The sequence below is a fragment of the Anabrus simplex genome, chromosome 1 (genome assembly GCF_040414725.1).
Source record: "Anabrus simplex isolate iqAnaSimp1 chromosome 1, ASM4041472v1, whole genome shotgun sequence".
Taxonomy (NCBI): Eukaryota; Metazoa; Arthropoda; class Insecta; order Orthoptera; family Tettigoniidae; genus Anabrus; species Anabrus simplex.
Window position 1 is genome coordinate 462,505,975 of NC_090265.1, and position 23,984 is coordinate 462,529,958.

Consider the following 23,984-nt stretch of genomic DNA (forward strand, 5'->3'; position numbering starts at 1 on the left):
CCCCCACATTAGAGCCACTAAGCGGCCAACAGGCCTCTAACCATCCCTTATGAAAACAATTGTGTTTCACCGAAAACCATTGATAATGACAGGTTAGGTTGTGATCTGTCAAAAACCAATGATAGTGACAGGTTAGGTTGTGACCCACCGAAAACCACTGGTAGTGGCAGGTTAGGTTAGGTTCACTTAGGTGCAACAGCATTGCTAATTGAGCAGCGACTGTTGTTGGAAGTACACGTTTGGTGATCATGTCACGAATGGGCAAGCAACACTATACATGAGGAGTATATTGTAATCACTAAGACTGGATATGAATTTATGGGCACTCAGCATAAGTTCAGGATCCGTTGGCGCAGGAATGGACAGAAGATGGACTTCTTGCGTTTGCGTAGTTGTACTCCCTCTTAAAATAATAATTACCAGTGTGGGTGCAGCACCAAACAGGAGATTCAATTGTTTTGGTTAGTTGTAGTTCCTCTTAAAACAATAATCGGTACGATAGGCCAGATTGGGCAGAATATTGAATTGTTTCTTTCTAGTTTTACTTTCTCGTAAAACAATAATCACCACCATCTCAGAGCTGGACACACAACTGGATTGTTTTCGTTTAGTTCTACTTCCTCTTAAAACAATAATCACCACTATCACAGAGCTGGACACACGACTAGATTGTTTTTGTCTAGTTGTACTTCCTCTTAAAAACAAAAATCAGCACCATCACAGAGCTGGATTGTTTTTGTCTAATTGTAGCCTACTTCCCCTTAAAAACAATAATCAACACCACTGGTAATGAAACTTGTGATTTGAATTTGATGTATTTTTGTTCCTCTTAGAAGTTAAGTTGGCAGCAATTGAGAGAGACAACAGAGTCATCTTTTGGGGTTACTTTGCTATGCCATCTTTGTTACTGGTAATTTACTGTCTGTATCTATATGTATACAGAGTGATTCAGCCACCCCTTCCAACGTAGTTTTATGCCACCCACAATATTCATTCCATCCTGAAAACATCTGCCCTGCCGGTATGCTCAGACACCACAATCGGATATCTTGGTATTTAGCGTTTCACCATGATAGAATGCTGTTAATGTCATACTTGTATTAAACACTGGAAGACATGCATGTGCCTTCTAGATCATATGAACCTGACACGCCGGCTAAACACAAAATTGATATTGTGACCGCAGTAAACCTAATACTTGCTATAAGTCACGCACTGTGCCGTATGGAACCGTAGTGTAGTTGGTAAAGGCGTAGCTGAGCGGGTTTGCATGTCAGGTGGGAGGTTCGAGATTACACATTTTTGAAATACCGCACGCAGTGTAAGTTCAGTACCCGCTTTCATGCAAATTGTGTGTGAATGAATGTGTTTGTGGCCCTAAGAAAGGCCAATTAGTTAGCAGGCTGGACACATACAGACCGGAAATAATAGGAACACAATTACTCTGACAATACATTATCGCAGCAAATGCTCGATGTGATGACCGTTTTGGTTTATGCACATTTGGGCCCGGTGTCCAATAGATCGTCTTGCGCACTGAAGCATTCTAGGTGTAATTGCTCGGCAGGCGTCCGTGATGAGTTGCCAGAGCTGGTCGGGATTTTCCGGTGCTTGAATATAAACTACGTTCTTCAAATGTCCCAACAAGAAGAAGTCCAACAGCGTTAAATCCTGTCATCTTGTGGGCCAAGAAACTGGGCCTCCTTGTCCTATCCATTTCCCTGGCAGTTCCTCCTTCAGATGGTTATGAACAGGTAAAGTCAAATGTGGTGGAGCTCCATCTTGTTGCAACCACATTGTCAAACGATTGTGCAAGGGCACATCATCCAGCAGCAGTGGGAGTTCCTGATGCAGAAAGTGCAGGTAGCGTGGGCCCATCCAAAGGCCCTCAAAGAAATAAGGTCCAATCAGGCGATCCCCCAAGATTCCGCACCAGACATTCACATTCTAGCACCCAGTGAGGATTGTCCGGATTCCAATAGTGCATGTTGTGGCAATTGACATTCCCATTATTGTGGAAGTGCAATTCGTCCGAGAACAAGATGTGATACGAATGCTGCATCATTTTCCAGCTTGCCTAATAGCCACGGACAGAACTCCATTCGAGCTTCGAAATTCCGCCCATGGAGCTTTTGGTGTAGCTCAAGGTGGTATGGGTGAAATTTATGTTCATGCAGCATTCGCTAGATGGACGGTTGGCTGGTGTTCACCTATCATGCAGTCGCCCTTGTATTGGTGTGTGGATTATTAGGGGCTGCCTCCGGAACGACCTCTTCTGTTTCACCCGATGTAACGGGCCTCTTGCAAACTAGTAGCTGGTTGGAAATCACGCCTGTTGTCCTTAAGCGTCGTTCAGCATGGCGGAATGTCGTAGCAGCCGGGTATTGCCTGTCGGGATACCGTTCTGGTACAGATGTAGTGCCTTGCATGCGTTTTGTCTTGCTTCCCCATAAATGCGGAGCATGTCAATGTATTCCTCTGTGGAAAACATGCCGAATGTCAGCAAGATTACTGTACATTCAGGCCCTAACCAGCAGAGTATGCGTAGGGCACAAGATGAATAACAGCATTTTGAATGTGGCAAAAGTGGGCGTGTGTGTATGTATTCAAATTCATACTGTTGCAAAAATATTTGAACAATGCAGGATTTGAACCACCACTGGCACATATCATCAATTGCTAGGCAATCGCCTTATCACATCCGCTAAGCTACACTGCTGGGAACATGCTGGTAGTACGGCAAGGGCAGAGTACATACGCCATCTGGTTCTGTGTTTAAGACATTAATTACTGCACTGTTACCTGGTTTAATGTATTTGTTCCCCTCTTCGTTACACCTGGTCACGAGGCACAACACATTACTATAGTTACATGTTAAAAGGACGTTGCTACATGATTTCAAGGAGTTATGGTTTGCGAACGAATTATATACGGTAACATTTTGCTAGGCTTTGGAATCGTGTGCAAAATGTGCTAGCTAAACATTGGTACCATACAGTACTCCTGCAGGGGAATAGCACCGCTATAGCCATGTGCACGTTAGTTGGGCTGCAGCAATCAATATTGGAAGGGACTGCCGAATCAAGCTGTATGCACATCTTTTATACCTCAAATTATCAAGCAGCTTGTTAGCCGGGTGGGGAAGCTGATGGACTACGGAGTTGACGATCACTGGTTCAAGGCAGCCTGTTGCCAGGAATTTATAACATGTAAGTAAAATGAGTATAATATGCAAATATGTGACATAAATACGTATAAATTGGTTTAAGTGGATACCGGTGAAGTAAAGATGGGAGGAGAAGGAAAGTGAAGAGATTGAAAGTAAATGGGGAATATTCTTCAGTAACTTTTATTTTCTCCCCACCCGAAACACGTACTACCCAGGAGGTCCCGTAAGTATGTCGTAATAGCTGTGCTGGCAGATTTTGGCCTTGTTCCACATGTTCAGAATATGTTAAAGAAGTGTTTCTTCTGCTTGTTTAACATCGCACTAACACATCTAAGGTTTTTGGCAACAGAGGGATCGGAAAGGGCTAGGATTGGGAAGGTAGTGTCTGTGGCCTTAATTTAGGTACAGCCCTAGCATTTGCTTGGATGTGCAAATGGGAGACCACGGAAAACCATCTTCAGGGCTGCTAACTGTGGGATTCCCACCATCTCCCGAAAGCATGCTCGCAGCACTGCAACCCTAAACATACGGCCATCTCGCTCGGCTGACAAAGAAGGTAAGTAAATGTTACAAGGACAAGGTTTATTGATAGCACCAAGCTTTAGGAGTCACTTTAATAACTCTAAGTGGGCCGATGACCTTCGATGTTAGGCCCCTTAAAACAACAAGCAACAACAAGAATAACTCTAACTTGTTCAATAACAGAATGTGTTATCTTTGTGTTTACACTCCCTGAAAGAGAGAACTGCTTGGAGGCAGTATGTTTGGAAATTCTAAGTTCCCATGGAGGGAATTAGATTCTTTTCCACCAATAGAGCATATCAAAAATCAGATCAAAAATTAGATGGATGGCTTTTCCGGCGTTTGCTCTATTAACCAGCGTTTCGTCTTAGGTCTGACACTAGACTCTTCAGAGTGGGATGTGTCAGACCCTACCCACTGACGCTGGGGTGTATGCAGATGAACTTATCAGAAGCTTATTTATGAACCACAGTCTGATAACTGCATACGCGAGATAAAACTCCACAATGGAATTAATGCCCGCCTAGCAATTCCAAATGGAAATTCTAAGTTCCCATGGAGGGAATTAGATTCTTTTCCACCAATAGAGCATATAAAAAATCAGATCAAAAATTAGATGGATGGCTTTTCCGGCTGCAAAGATTTTGCTCCACTTCCTCAGAGGCGAACTGTGATGGACCATGACTGTTCTGGTTCTAATAATGATGGCAAGCTTAAATTCAGTTAACTAAGGAAGAGGCCATCTATAGTAAACTCGTGTCCTCACACTGAGGTGGTGCAGCTCTTTTCAGGCATACTCCCAATGAAACTTTTAACTACATACCAGCTCTTCTGCAAATGTTAAATTTCTGGCAGTACCGGGAATCGAACCCGGACCTCTGAGGACAGCAGCTAATAACTGTCATGCGATGGAGGTGAACTATGTGTGAAGATCTGAATATTGTCTTTGTTGTTTTGTGTTTTCATAGTTGTTCTTATCTTTTCTTTCTATTACATCCGTTTCCCGTAGTAAACTTTGCAGTATCCTAATGTTGTGATATCTAAACTTCTATCTTTCTATATATTATAGGAAAATTATGTATTTACCAAAATTTGCAAGCTCTAACTTAAAGCTAAATCAAAAATGTTTTCTGTTCCATTAAAACAAGATAAACATTTAATATGTTGATAGAGTTTTATTAAAATTCGTATAACCTGTTTTTTAATAACACTATTTTTTTTATATTGACAATAGCATAGGTCTACTGCTCAGAGCAGAGACAGCAATAAATTATTTTGTGTTGTGACTTTTAGTACTAGAATGGTGCATCTGAATAACCATGTTTAAAATGTTATTTTGTTTTATTCAGAATGAATCATTTCCTCTACCTATTCCACCTAGCCTCTGCATACATTTTTCTCTGCATATTCCCCTGTTTGCTGTTTTCAGGAGTGATCACTCTGTTGAAGTATGGGATATCAGCTCCACTCCCCACATGGAATGTTGGATACCCAATCTAAAAGATGTGTCTGTAGAAGCTCTGGGTTGGTGTAATACTCGTCTTTTCAGCACAGGTCTTCAGGGATTTGTGGTTGAGTATGATTTATCTTCATTAATGAAGAAGGTAAGTAAAAGTAAACAAAGTTTATTGATAGCTCCAAGCTGGCTCTACCTTGTTCATTAATTGGGCAGAAAATGAATGTGGTACATTTGGGTTTAAGCTGTGTGAAAGAGATGAACTGCAGAAAGCTATATTTTTGTGAAGATTTTGCTCCACTTCTTCAGAGGTGAATGGTTCTGATTCTAACAGGTTTGAATTCAGCTAACCTTTGCTCTCCTGATAAAACAGTACTTTTATTTGTCACCAGATGACTCGCTGTGCGCTGTTATATTTAGGAAAAAAGTTGTCACCATTTTTGCTTCAAGTCTGATGTTTTCTTGGCTGTCAGTTAGGTATTATAAAGAAACATGGTCATGAAGCTATTACAAGAAGGGGAACTTGCATGAAAAATAAAATCAAGAGCCATGAAAGACAGGTTAAGAAGACAGAAAATAATAGGATTGGGATTGAGTTGGGAATGAAGAGACAGTTATAAAATGAGGGTGCAGACAAGGTGAAAATTATGGGCTATATAGGAAGTTAAGAGAGGAGAAAGAGAAAATAAATAAAGGCTACTCTTAGAAAATGGTCTGATTAGATTTCTTGCAAAACTTTACACATCCAGTCATACCACAGAGATATCATTCAGGGTATCTGGGGCTGCCAAATAAGTCAACAGTCAAAGACGTTTTACCCGAGACTGATGACGAAGATAGTGATGAATAAACATCGTAAGGACTTGTACAGTATAACCTGCAGTTCGGTTTTAGGAAAGGTTATTCCACTGAAGCTCAACTTGTAGGTTCCCAGCAAGATATACCAGATATCTTGGATTCAGGAGGTCAAATGGACTGTATCGCTATTGACCTGTCAAAAGCATTTGATAGGGTGGATCATGGGAGACTACTGGCAAAAATGAGTGCAATTGGACTAGACAAAAGAGTGACTGATTGGGTTGCTATATTTCTAGAAAATAGATCTCAGAGAATTAAAGTAGGCGAAGATTTATCTAACCCTGTAATAATTAAGAGGGGAATTCCTCAAGGCAGTATTAGTGGAATCAGAGGTAAGGCCTTTTGCAGATGATGTTATTCTGTATAGAGTAATAAATAAGTTACAAGATTGTGAGCAACTGCAACGTGACCTCGATAATGTTGTGAGATGAACAGCAGGCAATTGTGTGTTGATAAATGGGGTTAAAAGTCAGGTTGTGAGTCCCCTCAGTTTTAATTACTGCGTTGATGGGGTGAAAGTTCCTTTTGGGATCATTGTAAGTATCTAGGTGTTAATATAAGGAAAGATCTTCATTAGGGTAATCACATAAATATGATTGTAAATAAAAGGTACAGATCTCTGCACATGGTTATGAGGGTGTTTAGGGGTTGTAGTAAGGATGTAAAGGAGAGGGCATGTAAATCTCTGGTAAGACCCCAACTAGAGTATGGTTCCAGTGTATGGGACCCTCACCAGGATTACCTGATTCAAGAACTGGAAAAATTCCAAAGAAAAGCAGCTCGAATTGTTCTGGGTGATTTCCGACAAAAGAGTAGCGTTACAAAAATGTTGCAAGAATGTTGCTGGGAAGAATTGGGAGAAAGAAGACGAGCTGCTCGACTAAGTGGTATGTAAAAAAAAAAAAAAAAAACCAGTTCAGATTCTGATCTGTTTTTTGACATGCTCTCTTGGTGGAAAATTATTTAATTCCCTCCATGGGAACTTAGAATTTCCATAAGTGGTATGTTCCGAGCTGTCAGCGGAGAGATGGCGTAGAATGACATTAGTAGACAAATAAGTTTGAGTGGCATCTTTAAAAGTAGGAAAGATCACAATATGAAGATAAAGTTGGAATTCAAGAGGACAAACTGGAGCAAATATTCATTTATAAAAAGGAGAGTTAGGGATTGGAATAACTTACCTAGGGAGATGTTCAATAAATTTCCAATTTCTTTGAATTCATTTAAGAAATGGCCAGGAGAAAAACAGATAGGGAGTGTGCCACCTGGGCAACTGCCCTAAATGCAGTTCAGTATTGATTGATTGAATTATTTAAAATTTTAGTGCCACTTTGCCTATATTTTTCAATTTTTTTCTTTAGAATTAGGCTCACAATACCAACTATTGTGACCTAAGAAATCCATTGCATTTTAAAAATATTCAGTTGAGTAATCTGTAGTTTTTAGTCTCATTGCAATGTGTTTAACATAACAAATCCAATTTATCGGTTTTAGTTTATCTTAAAAATTCAACCTGCAAAAACTTGTAGAGATGCTACATAGAAATGGTAACCTAGGAAAAAGGGTGGTATCAAAAACTCATACTTATGAGGATATTACTAACTAGCAAGATACCCGTGCTTCGCTACAGTTTTAAACTGAAAGTTAGTATTGAAAGTTTTACATTTGGAGAGTCCAGCTCCATTGTTAAATGGTTAGCATGCTGGCCTTTGGTCATAGGGGTCCCGGGTTCGATTCCTGGCAGGGTGGAGAATTTAACCTTAATTGGTTAATTTCGCTGGCACGGGGGCTGGGTGTATGTGTCGTCCTCATCGTCATTTCATCCTCATCACGACGCGCAGGTCGCCTACGAGCGTCAAATCAAAAGACCTGCATCTGGCGAGCTGAACTTGTCCTCGGACACTCCCGGCACTAAAAGCCATACGCCATTTCATTACATTTGGAGAGTCCACTATCAGCTGAGCCTGTTAAATACTCCCTCAGTTTGTACGTCAAACGGTTTTGGGTGAATTATTATTTTCTGATCTAACATTCATTTGAACCCCATACAGATTTGAATAATTTCATTGAATAATTAATTTAATTTAATAATTTAATCCCTATCTTATTTAACGTCTAGGATGTAAAAGCGACCAACCTATGAAATTTTGATTTAGTATGTCGAGGAGTAGTGGAGGAATGGATACTTTTTTAAGGGGTGAATGATTTTAAATATTTATTAACATCTAGGGTATAAAAGACCACCCTTCATAAAAAAAATAATAAGTTTGTGCCTGAAACGGTTTCATGATATTGAGAGTCAACCATCATATAAACCTCTTAGGAGGGAAATATTTTGAAGTATATGATATTTTACACCTAGACATATCAGAGGACCCTTATTGTAAAATTACAACTTTGTATGTCAAACGGTTTTGGAGGGATGAATAATTTTTGTTTACGGAGCTAACCTCATTTAACACTTCAGGGGTGGAACGTTTAAAAATATTACCTGTTTCACACCTAGGATTTATAATGTATATCACTATTTGGAATTTTGTCTTTGTACATTAAACCATTTTGGAGGAAGGAATGAATATATTTGTTTTCGGATCTTAACCCCCATTTAACTCTCTGATGGTTACATTTGTTTCAAACCTTGTTATATAACACCTAGGATATCATTTGAAAAAATGAAATGGTGTATGGCTTTTTTGCCGGGAGTGTCCGAGGACAAGTTCGGCTCGCCAGATGCAGGTCTACATGTTACAAACTTCATATTTGGTCCGTATTGAAAATGTACATCAATTTAAGATTATCAAAATTTTATTAGTCAACCTATTCAATACAAATGATATTTGCAAAGTTAGGACTTACATCCTATTAAACTAAGGTCTAAAGAGACATGTTTCACCCTTTAAAAGGGCATCATCAGCCTTTTTACACTCATGCTAAAGGTAAAAATCAGGATCCTGATTGTCGATATAAGAAAAAGTATATAAATGAGAATAAAAATTAGAATGAATATTATACGATATGTGCAATCATGAGTTCTTAAATGACAATTGACAATTAAAAATCATTTAAAATGATTGCGAAGAAATAAGAGTTGGTATGGTAATTACATCAGCAATCTTAAAATGATCTTATAAAACTGTACAAACTAGGCCTTGACCAAATAAATAATAAGAAAGTCTATGGCTAAAGTTGCCGTATCAAGGTTCGTGAAATTCAGCTGGAAGCAACCTGATTTTAAATGGAGAGCAAATTAGAATCCAATGGCCACTCAAGACAAGATAAAACCTCTCTCGTTGAAAAGTCGTAATGAAACTGCAGTATGGCGCATGTAGATTATAAAGTTGTGTCCAATCAATCCATTAATTTCATATTTTACGAGACCATACAAGCAACAAGTTCATACCGCAAAAACCGAGAACATTCTGCACCATAATTCTTCAATAGTCAATCCACATTCAAACCTACAGCCAACACGTAAGAATGTTCCCATTTAACCATCGGTATACGAGCTGACAAAATCTGTACAGCGGCACTTATTAGTTAACTTCTCACAACTCCTTCAACAAAAATACTGAGACCGCGATCCCACTTCGTAAAATATGAAATTAATGGATTGATTGGACACAACTTTATAATCTACATGCGCCATACTACAGTTTCATTACGACTTTTCAACGAGAGAGGTTTTATCTTGTCTTGAGTGGCCATTGGATTCTAATTTGCTCTCCATTTAAAATCAGGTTGCATCCAGCCGAATTTCACGAACCTTGATACGGCAACTTTAGCCATAGACTTTCTTATTATTTCTTTGGTCAAGGCTTAGTTTGTACAGTTTTATAAGATCATTTTAAGATTGCTGATGTAATTACCATACCAACTCTTATTTCTTCACAATCATTTTAAATGATTTTTAATTGTTATTGTCATTTAAGAACTCATGATTGCACATATTGTATAATATTCATTCTAATTTTTATTCTCATTTATATACTTTTTCTTATATCGACAATCAGGATCCTGATTTTTACCTTTAGCATGAGTGTAAAAAGGCTGATGATGCCCTTTTAAAGGGCGAAACATGTCTCTTTAGACTTTAGTTTAATAGGATGTAAGTCCTAACTTTGCAAATATCATTTGTATTGAATAGGTTGACTAATAAAATTTTGATAATCTTAAATTGAGATGCAGGTCTTTCGATGTGACGCCCGTAGGCAACCTGCGTGTTGTGATGAGGATGAAATGATGATGAAGACGACAAATACACCCAGTCCCCGTGCCAGCAAAATTAACCAATTAGGCTATGGTTATAATTCTCAACCCTGCTGGGAATCGAACCCGGGACCCCTGTGACTAAAGGCCAGCATGCTAACCATTTAGCCATGGTGCCAGACTATCATTTTAAATTTTAACTTAGTAATTCAAATGGTTTCATATAACTGCATATTTTTGTCATAATTCCTCACTCCCCCACCACCCCCAGTAAGTTTTAAGTCCACTTCTTATTTGTATCCTCATAAAAATAATTCAACTCCCCTTTAAGTTCATTCCACACACCCTCTCCCCACCACCACAAAATACATGTTTCTATATTTTTAAAGGAGATTCCAAATACCAATTTTCACGTTGGTAACACCCTTCATTTTTGAGATATAAGCATCCTCAAACAAAGAATTCAACTAATTTTTCAATTCATTTATCCCCGTTCCCCCTAATTAGACTTTCCTAAAACAAAAGATTACGTGTTATTTATTTTTAAAGGAGATTCCAAATACAAATTTTCATATCTGTAACATCTTCAGTTTTTGAGATATAAGTATCCTCATAAAAGATATTCAACCCCTTTTCACCTTTTTTGACACCCCCCACCCCCCGCTTAAGAGGATTTTCCAAAAACAAAAAAATATTTATTTCCTAATTTTTAAAGGATATTCCAAATACCAATTTTCACGTCTTTAAACTGTTAAGTTTTTGAAATATAGACACTCATTTTAAAAATTCACCCTCCTTTTCATCCCCTTAGCGATGGAATATAAAAAAATCCTCCCTTAGTTATTACCTACATTGTAATATAAACGTATCCCCAAAATTTAATTTCTTTATGTCCAGTAGTTTTGCCTCGGCGATGATGAGTCAGTCAGTCAGGACGTGTTTTTTAATATGTATATTTTGGGTTGATGCATAAGTTCAGCAGTTCTTATATTTCTTATTTTATTTTATTTTACTGTCACTGTCACGACTGTAAATCACAATCACCCAGTGATGTATGCACCTCTACTCTCTATGACCTGCCAAAGTTCAGGTAGCAGTTGAATGCCTCACCTGTAGAACTGTTTTGGTTTTGACTGGAAGAAATCTGTTAGCCATTGGTCAAGAGAAGCTTCGTCAGGAAACACTTGCCCCTGAATGTGGTTAGAAAGAGAGCGGAAAAGATGGAAATCTGAGGCGGCGAGGTCAGGGTATATGGAGGATGAAGAAGAGGTTCCCAGCCAAGTTCAGTAATTACACCTTTGGTCACTTGCGCTGTATGCAGACAAGCGTTATCATGGAGCAATCAGACTGGTTGTTGTTTTTGTCTTCTGTTGTCAGTAGCAGTGGCAGGCCATCTTAGCTGCTCACTATACACAGCAGAGGTAATCGTTACGTTTTTCGGAAGAAGTTCATAGTGAAGAATGCCATCTTTGTTCCACCAAACACACAACATGATTTTCTGTGGATCCTTGGCACAGGGATTTGCTTTTTTTGATGGGCTGAGCCACTCTTTCCTCTTCTTCATGTTGACATACAAGCACCATTTCTCGTCACCGGTGACAATGTAAGGAATGCTTCGTGCCTATCACAAGCCAACTGGTGCCGGACAAGCAGTGGTGAACAAATATTTACTCGTCGATTTTTGTTACTGTCACTTAGCACATGTAGTACCCATATACCCTATTTCTGTACCTTACTCATCGAATGCAAATGGTGTACAGTAGTTGACTGATCACATCAAAAAACTTGCGCCATTTCCCGCGTTGTTTGATGAGGCTTTTCATGAAGCAACCCATTCAAGTTATTTTCATCAAAATCTGAAGGTCTTCCAGAACGTGGATCATCAGACAAGTCAAACTGTCCTGCACAAAAATGGTAAAACCTTTTTTGTGCTGTTCTTTTAGCAGTTGTTTCTTCCCGTACACTTCACAAATTGTTCTCACGGCTCCTGCTGCACTGGATCCTCGGTTAAACTGAAAGAGAAAAATGTGTCAGATATGCTCACTTTTCTTAACTTGACATTCCATATCACTTTTTCTGAAATAAACACACATAATACATTCACAATCGAGAAAACCTGTGTTTCACAACACACAAACTCCAAACTCAGTTGAAACAATGGAATAACAATAAGCATTCCCTTCATGCCGCATTGTTGCCAACCTAAAAGAATATCGCATGAACTTATGCATCGACCCAATAGATTTGTCATTTAATTTATCGTTGTAGCATTAATACGAAAAGACTTCCAGAAAATTTCTGCAAATATTGATGTACAGAGGGGTGAAATATCAAATGCTGATTATTTAAAACATTTTTCTTTTCACCTCCTGAAAAGTTGAAATTTAGTTGATAATGCCCTTTTTGCAAAATACCATCAATATGAAGCTCGTTTCAACCCTTAATTATATGAACACACTTTAGTTGATAAAATCCTTAATTCTTTGTTTCAAACTCACCTGGTTGTATCTTTGTGAAATGATGCGTTATATACCATTTGAATTATATAGTTCCTAGAATATAAAAATCTGAACTGTGCTGTATAATTATTTATTTAGTTAGAATGTTGAATTCTTATTTTACAAGTAAGTTTTTCCTTCCATTTCAGTACGAAGTACCAGTGACATCTGGACCGGCATGGTGTCTTGACGTTAGCAGAGATCATAGTCATCTGGCTGTAAGTTTTCCTCATATATGCTTCTTGACAGTGCCAAAATCTTAATAAGAAAATATGTTACATATAAGCAAAATGTAGACGTTTATCTTAAAAAAATCTTGTACCAACTTGCAAAACATTAGGTATTGATTCTTGAAAGAGGAGGGAATGGTACAATTGAGTACTTCCCACAGGTAGTGTTTTTAAATTCAGGAATGCAACTTGAATGTGAATTTTTAGTGCAAGTTTTTGAAATATTTATTCAAGGGCTGTGTGTTAGCTCCTGTACTTGAAACTTCCCTAAAATTATGCAAAAATTGCATTTTTTTTTTTAAATTCTATAAACTCTGTACCATGTCTCTTTCCAAGGAACACAAAGTTCTAGGGCCATTTAGTTGAAAATAGCAGTTATGATACAGTGTGTGTGTATTTGTGGCATAAGTTTCCAATAGAATATTTTACTTCTTTGATACATTTATTTGTATTTGTTTTTTCTGTTTTCTTTTTTACTTTTTAGGTTGGTACTGAAGATGGCTATATTAACATCTTTAAGGTAACTGAAGATGGTTTGGAGTTTGTTAAGATTTTGGACAGGCAAGAAGGTAAAAATCTTTGATGAAATATTAATTTTAACAAAAGGTTATTGTGAAAATTTCAAAATAGTTAAATTCATATGCAAACTGTATTTTACTTGATTGGTCCATAGTAAGATATTTTCAGGTTGCATAAAACCAATAATATAGCTCATCTTTGGACTTGCTTGTTTTTGTGCTTGTATTTAATAATAATAATAATAATAATAATAATAATAATAATAATAATAGAATGTTATAATTTATTAGGAACTGAATATTTGCAGGTCGTGTTTTGTGTCTGGCTTGGGATGCATCAGGAGAGGCTATAGTTACGGGTTCTATTGATACAGTTCGTATATGGAATGTTCACAAGGGGCATGCTGTACACCGTATGACTACAGGTCGAAATGAACGGAATAGAGAGACTATTGTATGGTGTTTAGCTGTTACTGATGACTTCACAATTATTTCTGGTGATTCTAGGTAAGTTTTTCATTAGATTGTGTTTGTTGAATAAAACAAAATACAGTAAAAATATCTCATGGGGATGAATAAAAAAAGGTATTTAAAAATTTACTAGTACAAAATTTGAAAAAAAAAAGAATGATTATGAGTTACTAGCTTGTGGCATCAATATCATAGTCGTTAAGATAGCCAGTGATGGATTACAAAATTTTTTGAAGAACTGGCAGAATTAGTCTGCCTGCGTTGAATTCAGAATAGAAATTGATTTGAACACCATTCGTAACAGTCCGATAACAACTTACCTCTGATAAATTTCTCTTTCATGTTCCATTTCTCCTCAGCTTCTACGTCAATTAGTGTGTCAATTCTCATTACAGATCAGGCGGTATATACCCTTGTACACTTCCTTTGACTTGCTCCACAATTTTTGTCATTGTGCCCTATTTTCGATCTTAACAAAGTTTCTCTCATAGAGTGAAAATGTATACCTATTGTTTATTTATATATTTAGCACTAGCAGTTACCCGTGGCTTAAAGTAATCATTCCTCGGCATCGTACTAAGACGTTATCTGAAAATTCCTAAAGTATAAAAACTCACCGAAAAATTATGCTTCATTTACCCCAGAAACTCTTTGTAAACCACGTTTGTGGTATTGCTGTTTGGGGCTAAGATGACCATGCGACAAAGAACTGTACACGTGAGAATGTCTTCTCTCAGGTAAAAAAAAAAAAAAGTTTCATTATTTTTAAAGGATTTTCCAAGTGTCAAGTTTCATGTCTGTAACATGTTAAGTTTGTGTCATGCACTGTAGATATTCTGGTACTCATTGTAAAAATTCACCTGCTTTTTCATTTTTACGTGTTTTTATTTTTAAAGGAGATTCCAAATACCAGTTTTCACGTCTGTAACATCTTCAGTCTTTGAGATATTTGTATCCTCATGAAAAGAATTCAACTCCTATTTCTCACCCTCCCTCCCCCCACCCCCCACCCCAAGTTGATTTTCCCATCAAAAATGCATGTTTTATAAATTTTTAAAGGAAATGCCGAACACCGATTTTCATGTCTAAGATCTTTAGCTTTTTTTTTTAGATATAAGTAACCTCTTACAAATAATTCAACTAATGTTTCATCCTTTCATCCCCCCTTAAGTGGATTTTCCTAAAACAAAAGAATACATATTTCTTTCTTTTAAAGGAGACTCCAATTATCAATTTTTACGTCTATAACATCTTCAGTTTTTGATATATCAGTATCCTAATAAGAATAATTCAACCCACTTTTCAGTCCCTTTTACCCCCACGTTAAGTTGTTTTTCAAAAAACTAAATAATACCTGGTTTTTTAATTTGTAAAATATTAAAAATACCAATTTTCACATCTGTGACATGTGAAGCTTTTTGAGATGTACTGTAGATATGCTCATCATAAAAATTCACACCAACCCACTCTTCAGTCCCCCCTCCCCCTCTCCTTAAGTGTTTTTTCCGAAAGCAAAGTAATACTTGTTTCTTTATTTTTGAAAGCAATTATAAATACCACCACATGTCTGTAACATGTTAATTTTTTTGAGATATACTGTAGATATGTGCAGGGATTATGTGTACCAATTTTGGTTGGCATCTATGCCCAAACGTACGCGCATAATCTTGCTGCTATAAAATCCTGGAGCTGACGATGCCATGGTTATGGCAGTTAATTTCTTTATCCGATTCCTGGAGCAGGGGTAGTGTGGTGCCAGTATCTCCATAACAGTTGGTTTTAGGGCCTTAAAACATGGTTTTTGGGCCCGTAGGGTTCACAGAGTTTTGTTCTTTGTGTCAAGGGGCTTAAAATGAACTTTGTCTCATCCTTGTGCAACAAATTGGATATTTCGCCTATATTAGCTTATTATTTTTATGCCTACCCCAGTCACCCCCCCCCCCTCCCTCGAATTGTTTTGAAAATAAAATACAGTCAATGTCCCTCGGGGATTACGTGTACCAATTTTGGTTGGCAGCTATGCTCAAACATACATAATCTCGCTGCTGTAGAATCCTGGAGCTGACCTTGCCATGGTTATGGCAGATTATTTCTTTATCTGATTCTTAGAGCGGGGGTAGTGTAGTGCCAACATCGCCATAACGGTTGGTTTTAGGGCCCGTAGGGCTTACCAAGTTTTGCTCTGCGTCAAGGGGCTTAAAATGAGCTTTGTCTTGTCCTTGCAAGACAGTTTCGATATTTTGCCTATATTAGCCTATTATTTTTATACCTCCCCCGTCGCTCCCTCCCTTGAATTGTTTTGAAATTAAAATATAGCCTATAGTACTCAGGGATAATGTATCTTTTTATTAGTGGAAGAATTTTTAGAATCGGTCCAGTAGTTTCTGAGATTACCCTCCAGATATACGCAAACTAACAAAATTCACACTCTCTCTTTATTATATTATAGTGTAAAATTATATTGTAAAAGAAACCAAAGAATAGGATTTGGGAATTGGAGGAGGGGGATAAAAGAATGGCATTCCAAGATTGTATAAAAAGGAAGTTGCCTAACACGGAAATACGAAGTGGAGAAAAAGAGTGAGACAATTTAAAACAGCAATTGAGGTATGTGCAAAAACAAAAGCAAAGGGAAAGGAGACACGGTGGTGGACAGAGAAAATAAAAAAAGAAATAAAAGAAAGGAACAAGGTGAAAGAAGAAATGAATAAGGAAAAGCAAAAAAATATATCAGAGGGATAGAAAGGTTACATGTGTAATACAGAAGATTGAAACTTCAAGTAAAGAGGAGTATCAAGGAAGAAAAAGGAGAAATGTTGGGGAGAGTTTACCAACAAAATTGAACAAGATAATCGAGGAAATCAGAAACTATTATACAGAGTAATAAAATCGAAAATAAAAAATCAAGGCATTAGAGAGAGAAGATGGATCCATAGTACATGACGAAAAGGGTCTTCAGAAGGTGATGGCAAAGTATTTTGAAAAACTTTATAATGTGGATGACTGCTCGGGGGAGGAAAGAGATAAGAAAATGGAAATAATAGTTGGAGAAAAGGAAGAGAACCCAACAGTAACTAGTGTTAGTGTATCTGTTGGCAGAAACATTCTTAGGGCTGACCATGACTCAGTTGAAGCTACCCTCAGCCTACCAGCTTATCGACATAAAGACTCCCCCCCCGTTGCGTGGCAAGCATTTCCTCTGTGGAGTAAAGTGGACTGGCTATAGTTGTCAATCAGGACTTGTCATCCTTCCCTTGGTGCTGGTTATCAGCTGAGCGTGACGTCAACAGTGCGGTTTCCCTGTTTGAGGATTTAATATTTACCACTATTAAACAGCATGTACCTTTCTCCAAACCCAGAACACACAAATATCCACCCTGGCTGAGTGCCAAAACTAAATTGGTACTAAAGAACAAAACCCGTGCGTGTTCACTCTGGAAGGCTATCCCCAATTGACACACGTATAATACTTTTAAACACCGCAGGAAAATTTCAAAATCGTACCTTAAGAATGACTACAACTGGCACATCACTTCTATAACTGGAAACCTTAAAAACAACCCTAAAAAATTTTAGACCCTCATTTCATCACGTAGAAAGTCACCCCAGTTACCACTGAATCTTAAACTACATAGTGATGATGTCCCAACTGAATTAAGGTCTCAAAAATTCAATGAGTACTTTCACTCCACCTTTACCCCTCCTGCACTTATCACAGAACTACCACAGATCAATAGTGTTTGCAGTTGCTCACTGTCACAAATATCAGCGACCCCTAACGAAGTTCAAAATTTTCTCAATAGTCTCCCAAAAAACCGTTCCACCGGGCACAATGATATTGGCCCTATATTCCTCAAAAATACTTCTGCATCTCTCTGTGTGCCGTTATCTACAGTTTTAAACCTGTGTATGGTTACTGGTACATTCCCCGACAGCTGGAAACAAGCTGATATCACACCTAATTTCAAATCTGGCAACAAACATGATATCTCATCATACCGCCCAATATCTTATCGTTCCAGTACTATCCTCTGTCCTTGAAAGAATAATCCACCGCTGACTCCTCTTTTTCACACAGCCATACCTATCTGAAGAAGAACACAGGATTCACTCCTGGAAAATGATGCCTCACTAACCTCACTGTTCTCAATCACCACATTATTTCAGCAAGAGAAAATAAATCTCAGATGTAATCTATATAGATCTGGCCAAAGCATTCAACTCAGTGGATCACGCACTTCTTCTTCATTAGCTTGCTAACAGATTTAATATCCATGGCCTCATCTTGTCAATGATAACAAGTTTTCTCTCCGGCAGAAAACAAAGAGTGGTACTCCCTAAATCTGAATCATCATGGTTATCTGTGTTATCAGGTGTATCTCAGGGCATTTTTCTGGGACCCCTACTCTTTGTTCTCTATATCGATGACATAATTCTTTGCACCCAAAACAATCCGAGTTCCCTCCTCTTGTACGCCAATGACCTGAAAATCCTAAGAGAAGTGTCTACGCCTGATGACTGTGATGAATTACAGACTGTTCTCAATTCGTGTGGTGACTGGTTTAAGAAATGGAATCTTTCTCCCAATGTTAAGAAGTGCAATACAATCTCCTTTTCATTGCTAAAGCAAGGAATGGACACTGCATATACCATCCAGGGAAATACATTGCAATCGGCTTCTCAGGTAAGAGACCTAAGTGTTATAATAGACTGCTCATATTCAGTCTACAAAATCCTGTGCTATGCGTACCCTAGGCATTCTTTACCGGTTCACTGAAATTAATGATTTAATGCCTTAAAATTATACTTTGTTTCGTATGTTCTCCCTATTATTGAAACATTTTATGCAAAAAAGGTCTCAAACAAGGAAGTGCACTGTCACCATTATTGTTTATTACATTGATGGATGAAATCATAAAACGTTATAAAATAGAGTATCAGTAGTGATGAAGTGAATGCTTTGGTATTTGCAGATGATGTGGTGATTTCAGGAAAGGGAGAAAAGGTAGTACAAAGGAGGCTGGACGTTTGGAATGAAAATCTGAAGGAGTTTGGAATGGTAATTAGTAAATAGAAAACTGTAGTCATGCACTGTGGAAAAGAGAAGCCAAGCGAACATAGACGAAGAACGGTTAGAGAATATAGAACAGTTTACATATCTGGGTAGCATTATTAATGGAAGTAATGAAATCAACCCTGAAATTTTATCATCAAGTCAGAGAGCTTTTATGGGATGACAAAGTATAAGCAAATTATCACAAAATAATTTATTCTATTGTACCACCTATTCAATACAAGCCACGTGCTACGTGGGTGAAATTTACATAGTACTATGTTCACTTCTTAGGAACATGTTTCACCCCTTGTTAAGGGCATCATCAGCCTGTAGGTAACCTTAAGGTCAAAAGTCAGAATCATTAACCAATCATACAAGGAATACACTGAAAATATGTTACACTTTAGAAATATCTTAAGTTAACATGCTAAAATTATAACATAGAAAAATGCCTATTACTAACCAATCATACAAGGAATTCTCAAAATATTGTTTAGTAACAATAACAAACAGGTTGAAATCACTGTAAACTATGTAAACTATGAGGTCCACAACCTCACCATGTGCTACTATTGTTCATTTCCGTCTGCATCATTTGTTTTTTCATTCCTTTGTTTTCTTAGGTTAACACAGTTTTTAGTTTCAATTATTATTTTAAATTAACACCTTTTCACTGAATTTTGTCGCAGTGAGTTATTTTTTGCTCCGCATATTGATGTAAATATTGTATATTTGTACTAATTTTGTTTCTGTCTAGGCTCTCTTTTGTTTGTTTTATCATTTGCTCCTTCATTATGTTTTTTAGCATTTTTTCAACTTATATTATGTAAATTATTTCAAATCTCCCCTCATTTTTCACTGAGATGGCTCAAACGAGCTAAAAAAAGTTTGAATTTGTTTACTCCGTCTAATGACGGAATATTTATTGTATTGAATTAGGAGGATACTCTCATTTTTCACCTTTGTAAAGTGAAAACCGTCAATACGGAATGATTCCAATATCTTGTAATCAGTTAATCATGACGAAAGAATGAGTATCTTATTGTGTGGTTCGGCACTATTACCATCGTTTGCTTACTGCAGCAGCATGTGTGCTTTACGGCTGGGGATTCGGGAGGGCAATCGTCCTACAAGCAAGAGATGCTAACTGCGCCTCTAGCGACTCAGTTAATCGTGATGAAAGAATGAGTTTCTTTTTGTGTGGTTTACGCACTATTAACATCGTTTCTATGCGTAATTTCGTTGCAGTTGTAGGCCACATGTTCTTTCTAGTGGTTCTGTGCTTTTCCCCATGTCAAAGTTGTATGTTTATAATGTATGAGACATACCGATCTGTTTTGTATGTGGTAGTTTCACGTATTACAGTGCAATTTTGTTCATTCTTACTTCATAATTTTAATGAATTGAATGTATTTCAGGAAGTTGTGTCGGTGTGATATAAATACAGTGGAATCTCGATATCTTGAATCACCTCTGGAGATAAATTTTATTTCGAGTTATTGAAATTTCGAGATATAGAGAATAGCGTTTTTGTGCATGTATAGCACATAATTGAATCATATGTATCTACGTGCTTTTACTGAAGACATTATTTTTAACAATACTTAAAAATATACAAAGAAACTCTATTTTATGGCATCTTTTTAATTATAGCACTTATTATAGCAACTTTTTAGAAGACAGGATACAGTACATACAGTAGTGAAACAAGGAACATAGCTCCGTTAACACCTTTGGACCGAGCTCGATAGCTGCAGTCGCTTAAGTGCATCCAGTATTCGGGAGATAGTAGGTTCGAACCCCACTGTCGGCAGCCCTGAAAATGGTTTTCCATGGTTTCCCATTTTCACACAAGGCAAATGCTGGGGCTGTACCTTAATTAAGGCCACGGCCACTTCCTTCCCACTCCTAGCCCTTTCCTGTCCCATCATCGCTGTAAGACCTATCTGTGTCGGTGCGACATAAAACAACTAGCAAAAAAATAACACCTTTGGATAAAATTCCATTATTCTCTTCTGTTTATTGTGGTTAACCATTCCTCCCTTCACGTTGAAACTTCTCGTCAATACCACGCAGGCGAGTTTTGTAAATGGAGCTTGTAATCCGCGACTTCTGGGCATGCTTTCGTACGTGACCGGTAATTAATTCACACCCAAGAAACAGATAGGCTTTGTCGATTTTCTGATCACTATAAGTTTGAGTTTTTCGGTTCCCGTCATATTAGTTCCCAGCTTCACTGTAACCATTTCTTTACTTGTTAACTGTTCCTCACAAACCACAAATGCCGTATTGCACAGTTAATGTTGCACAAAATGGAGTTCCCGCTGTATGCTGTACTCGCTATAGCAGACTTCTACTGTATATAAGTTGAATATGAATTTTAAAATCATTTGTAGCGTTGCTGATACTCCACAGTGGGGAAGGCCACATTCTGCACTGGCAGAAAAACACTGAATTGTTGCATAAGCCATTGTGAAGAATTATAAGAAATAAACGTGAAAAGTATCAGCTGTGCAAATACTAAGAGCAACTGTACAAGATATTCTGCAACATTTATGCTTCAAACCATTCCATTCACAACTGCTGCATGCTCTAAATGAGGATAATTGAGATAGACAACAATTTTGCGAATTGTTTGCGATTATCTGTGAAGCTGATACAAATTTCACTAAATCGGCCCTGGATGAAGCATGTTTCAAATTTAATGGCCATGTGAACAGACATAACTGTGTATTCTGGATAGACAAAAAACCACACAAGATTATCCAGAAATAACTTGGTGTGCCTGAGCTCCATGTTTGGGGTAGGATCAGCGAGGCTGGTTTGATTGGGCCACACTTTGCTTGTCGTTATCCAGTCCATGCCATTGCTTTGGTCATGACCAGTGAAATAATCCAACAAGTCCAGAATGCCTAGTTCAAGGATACAAGAATAACAAAATAAATAAAAGAAGTATTGAAATATAACCTTTATGAGAACTCTATTCAGAAAAATGATTTGTTATACAAGATGGACAATGAAGAATAAGAACTACTTGTGATCCCAACTGCTATGCATATGGAGATTATTAGAACCCAGTAGATTTCGAACCCGCTGGTCACCTATACGCAGAGCTTGGTTTTCTAGCCTTAGCTCGTTAATATGTGTGACCATTCTGCCCAGTTCATTCTTAAAAATTTATATTTGTCAACATTCTGGAACAACTTTGCATATCATACCTTGAAAACATTTTTTTTTTAAAGTGAAATATTTGTTTGTACTGTTTTGCTGCGTATTTCTTCATATATTGTTCTTTTTTCTAGAATAACTGCTTTTATTTTATCTTATTTCATTTCTTTTTTTCTTTTCAACAGGGGCAAGCTCTCCTTTTGGAATGGCCAGATGGGAACGTTAATTGAAAGCTTTCCTACACATTTAGCTGACATTCTTTGCTTGAGTGTGTCAGATGATCAAAAGTCTGTCTACTGCTCAGGTGAGCTAATCTGTTAATGTAATTCTGTGATATGCATCTCCTTTTCTCTGATAATGCCCATTATCTTTGAATATGTATTTTTTTAGTGCTCTTGGGACCATTTGTATTATAGAATTTAGTTATGCTTTAGGTGACACTCATTAACATTATTTTATTTCCCTAGTGTATATTATGGATGGTAAATAAAATGAGCTGTGCGCGTAGAGGCGCGTGGCTGTGAGCTTGCATCCGGGAGATAGTAGGTTCGAATCCCACTATCGGCAGCCCTGAAGATGGTTTTCCGTGGTTTTCCATTTTCACACCAGGCAAATGCTGGGGCTGTACCTTAATTAAGGCCACGGCCGCTTCCTTCCAACTCCTAGGCCTTTCCTATCCCATCGTTGCCATAAGACCTATCTGTGTCGGTGCGACGTAAAGCCCCTAGCAAAAAAAGAAAAAAGAACTGTTCACCATATGCTGTGCACTACAGTGCCCCATAGCCACACTATTCTAACATAACATGTTGTATGAGTCATCAGTCCATAGACTGGTTTGAGCAGCTCTCCATGCCAGCTTATCCTGTCCTAACCAGTTCATTTCTATCTAACTACTTCATCCTACATGTGGTTTAATCTGCTTGTCATATTCATACCTAGGTCTATCCCTACCGTTCTTACTGCTTACACTTCCTTCAAAAACCAACTGAACAAGTCCTAGGTGTCATAAAATACCTAATAACCGATCACAGTGTTAATTATTCTTTTGTTATTTCTCTCTCTCCTTCCTTATAGCCCACCTAAAATGTGTGTGCTGGTGGTAAGAGGTTTATTTTGGGTGCCTACTGTAAAACCCTGAGAGATTAACATTTGAGTGGGCAGAGGGAGAAGAAGGATTACTCCCTGCCCTTGATGGGCAGAATGAAAGGAAAGTTAAAGTGGATGAAGGGAAGAGGATTGGACAGTACCAGTGTAGGACTTCCAAAGCAAACATAGGTCGTATCTTTTCATTATGGCTGTTAAGGTTGGAAGCAGTTGGCTGGAGACTGAGCTTCTCGTAAAATAATCAGTTGAGCTTGACTCTGAATCCTTTCCAGTTTACTTCATTCCTTTTATATAGGACAGGGGATATGGATGGATATAATTTTACACCTGTACATACATACATACATACAGGTAGCAGGTAGGGACCCTCTTCGGAGGCAGCCCTACCCAGGGAGTGGCGTCCCTGCCTATATGAGTCCCAGAGCACACTGACCCGGTGTGTAACATCTGGTATGGGTCCCAGCTCAGGGTTACGAGTGAAGACCTCAACGGCATCTACGGCGGAGAAGGTGGACTTCAGTACGGTGGAGGTGGCGGAAGGGGCATACCCGTAGCATCTGTACTCCAGAGGAGCGGCTACGAAAGGCGTCTGTCTCCATGTTAGGGGCGGCCTAATTTTGAACCTGGCAGTGGGTATAAAATGCCTTTGGGTGTGGCGAGCCCATCGTAAAAATAGCCTGTATGGACAAAGCAGATATGGTGCCTCGGAAAAGGTTAGGGCGTCCCCT

General features: G+C 38.0%; 1 protein-coding gene across 1 annotated transcript in view; it reads left to right on the forward strand.

Annotated features, from left to right (window-relative positions):
• Window positions 1-23,984, forward strand: part of l(3)72Dn (UTP4 small subunit processome component l(3)72Dn) — a 166,492-nt gene that overhangs the window by 13,237 nt on the left and 129,271 nt on the right. The window contains exons 2-6 of the mRNA XM_068225020.1: window positions 5,121-5,295; window positions 12,859-12,927; window positions 13,424-13,508; window positions 13,766-13,964; window positions 22,338-22,456. Coding sequence (XP_068081121.1) covers window positions 5,121-5,295; window positions 12,859-12,927; window positions 13,424-13,508; window positions 13,766-13,964; window positions 22,338-22,456 — 647 coding nt within the window. The remainder of the gene's footprint in view (window positions 1-5,120; window positions 5,296-12,858; window positions 12,928-13,423; window positions 13,509-13,765; window positions 13,965-22,337; window positions 22,457-23,984) is intronic.